This window comes from Microtus ochrogaster, linkage group LG8 (genome assembly GCF_000317375.1).
Source record: "Microtus ochrogaster isolate Prairie Vole_2 linkage group LG8, MicOch1.0, whole genome shotgun sequence".
Lineage (NCBI taxonomy): Eukaryota > Metazoa > Chordata > Mammalia > Rodentia > Cricetidae > Microtus > Microtus ochrogaster.
Genome location: NC_022033.1, coordinates 24,737,636 through 24,740,748, shown reverse-complemented (window position 1 = coordinate 24,740,748; position 3,113 = coordinate 24,737,636). Strand labels below are relative to the sequence as shown.

The following is a 3,113-nucleotide window of genomic DNA, read 5'->3' as shown; positions in this document are numbered from 1 at the left end:
ACCTTTCCTCAGCCTCCAGAACTCTCACTTTGCAGGAGCCCCCCTGGAATGCCCCATTCTGCTAGAGTCATCCTTGAGGGTGGGGTACCCAGCTCTTGGAGACACCATGCCATGACTTCTTCTAGGTCCCACGGACAGCACAGTAATTTAAAGGCTAAGACTTGGCACGGTCCTTTGTGTGAGGAGGGCTTATGGGTAGGAGTGCAATAGCCCCGTGTCCTTTATAGTTCCTCCCGTTGAGAGCTGGGGTTCATTTGCGCCCCTTGAATCTGAGGAATGAACTTAGCAGCAGTGACATCATCCTGGCATAAGGGTCAAAGAAATCTTGTCACCTTAAAATAACAAAAGAATAACAATACCAAACCAACCTTCCGTTTTGGTTGTTTTGTTTTTTCCGTATGTCTGTGTTCTATGTGTCTGGTGCCCACAGAGGTGAGAGAGGGTGCCAGGTCATCTGGAACTGGGACTAAAGTCTTGAGTCACCATGCAGGTACTCTTAGCAGTGAGCCACCACTCCAGTGCCTGTCTTGTCCCTATTACTCTCTTTCTTGGGACTCTGAGGCCATCTTGGGAATAAACTTGAGCTGAGCTGCTAGAGAGGATGGCCAAGCCAATCCAGCCAACACATGCTACAAGAATGAAGGTGATCCCAGCCCAGCCAGTCCCAGCTCATGAGCAGAACCGGGCTGTACCAACAGAGCAGCCCAAAGGAGTCTAGGCCCCAGTGCTCATCCACAGAATCATGGGTAATACTGTTAAGTCTGGGAATAGCTTGTTACATTGCAAGGGCTAACTGATACTTCTTCCTCTCTCTCCTGCTAACGGGATCCCAATTTGATTGCAGGAAGCACAGGGCCAGTTCCAAGCGATGACCAAGGCAGCCATGCTCAGCTGTGATAGTGTTCCCTCTGCAACTGTGGGTGGCACTGGTGCCTAGCTCTGGCCACGGAAACTGCAGATACTCTGAAAGTGGTTTTCCTTTCTGACAGAAGTTGGTCCAGTGGCTTTCTTCCTTAAGCACAGATGTGATTCCTAGAGATATAGTAGCCATCTTGTGACCACAAAGTAAGGAGCGATGAGGGCCAGGCCAAAGGACTACCTAGAGGAGACCCCACCTTCACCGAGCTGCTGACACAATTCTGTGAGTCACCTGCTCCAGGACTCAGGTTACAGGAAAACAGGCCTCTCTCACTTCAGCCACAGTGACCAAGGTTTTCCCCTATAACCAGGTACCAGTGTATTAGATCATGTAGTGATAAGCTATCATAAAGATAAGGACAGAGGAAGTCCTGCCTCCACAACCAGCTCCTTCAGGGCCAAGGCCACGATGTGACGTCTCTTCACAGACCGGAGAGCTGGCCTCCTTCATTCCCCGACCTGGGGGCTAGTGCAGAGGCGCCAAGAGGCAGACCTCCCTCCTTAGGTATAAAGAGAACATATCCCCCCGCTACAGCTTCAGCCCGCTGGGGGCCACACAGGTCTTCTGGGCTCTGGAAGGTGGTGCTGATGTGTAAGGGGTGGGGTGACCAGGAGGTTTCTACTGCAAGTCTGGTGTGGATGCGCCCAGGTACACCCTCAGGTCTGAAAGAGTGGACTGCACCAGCTTGGCGGGAATGGTCTCTCTCTGTAGCTGTTGGTAGGCTGCATAGCGGTGGCAGCCCCCGAAGGAGTAGTAGTAGTCACCTCCCTGGGCCCCTTTGATCCAGAGGACATCGATGGGGGGCACGCTGTCAGGGTCCTCCTAGAGAAAAAGGTCACAGGATGAGCGAGCATGGCACTATGCTTGAGAACTGGCAAAACGTTTCGTTAAGCCAAGTGGAGCTCCTACAGAGAGGGCTCATGCTGGCAGGAGCAGCAGGCTCTCCGCCACCTAGGGGTTCTGCAAGCTGGTGGGTGGCGCCTTGGCAGCTTGGCAATCAGCCTCAAGAGTATTTCCAGCAGAGCAATGGCAGATGCTGTAAGTGAGGGGCTTCCCCCAAACACTAGGTGCCGAGCATTTATCTCTATCCACGTGAACGATCTACCCTGTCTCCACTAGTCCACACTTGGGGGACACAGCACAGCCAAGAGGCAAGAACAGTCTCACCCTGAGAGGGTTTCTGTCCTAGGAACAGATTGAAGGAGGAAGTGAATAATGGAGTCACAAACGCTATGATGACAGTCTCACAGATGACAAGCCAGCAAGGAGGCCATGGGTCTCTCTGAAGTGACAAGGGGTACAAAACCACTTGGGAAGCTACAGAAACTACAGATATGAACTAGTTTAGATTAAGAGCCCAGACGCCCGAAAAAGACACACCCATGTCACTGCTATGACTGTCATGGCCAGAAGAGACGTCAGGCTATGCAGGTTGTCCGGGTGTAAGGTCTCATTGTATCATCTTGTAAGGGCTTGACCTAGGGCAAGTTGCTTAAAAAAACAAAACAAGAAAACCCAAGCTTCCTGTGCCTCAGTTTCTCCTCGGTACAGGAGGAACGGCAGCTACTTCACAGAGCTGATCTGAGAAGCTGAAATCAGCTTCCGGGTGATCGCAGCACTTTGGGTACGTGCGTCACAGGGTCATTACTTTCAGGGCAAGTCCAAGTGAGGAACCTGAGGCCCAGGGAAGCTCGGTCAGCCCGTCAAGGTCACACGGGGGAAGCTGAGCTCCCGCAGGTCCTGGACCCCGACCCTCGTGCCCTCTCTTCCCCGCGCGGGCCCGGAGGCTCCGCGGGCTCACCAGGATCGTGTCCACGAGGCTCTGCACCTTGGCCGGGTCCAACACGGATGGCAGCGGCCGGATGAGCACGCTGATTGGCACGTTGTGCACCGCGGCGATGCAGCCCGAATGGATGCTGCCTCCCTGCGCGCCGCCGGGTTCCTGTCCCTCGGGTGCCCCCGAACCGGTGCCCATCCTGCGGAGCGCTCCACCCGCGCGCAGCCCCATACCGCCTATTTGGCCGCCTGTGCCTCCCTCTCGCCTTACCCAGCTGGACTGTACCATCGTGCGGCTGCGGGGGCCGACTGCGCTGCCCTTTCCTGGTCCGAGTGGCTCGGCCTGCAGGTGAGCGTACCCGCCTCCGCGCCGCCGGAGAGGAGGCTCGGTGTTCCACGTCGACCCAGAGGCCAAATG

At 55.0% G+C, this 3,113-nt stretch overlaps 1 protein-coding gene across 1 annotated transcript; it reads right to left on the bottom strand.

Moving 5' to 3' along the window:
* Positions 1–387: 387 nt before the first annotated feature.
* Positions 388–3,113, bottom strand: Srxn1 (sulfiredoxin 1). The gene is made up of 2 exons (XM_005363183.3): positions 2,721–3,113; positions 388–1,741 (listed from the first exon to the last, which is right to left on the bottom strand). Exons 1-2 carry the CDS (start codon positions 2,982–2,984, stop codon positions 1,538–1,540), a joined length of 468 nt encoding a protein of 155 aa, XP_005363240.1. The 5' UTR covers positions 2,985–3,113; the 3' UTR covers positions 388–1,537.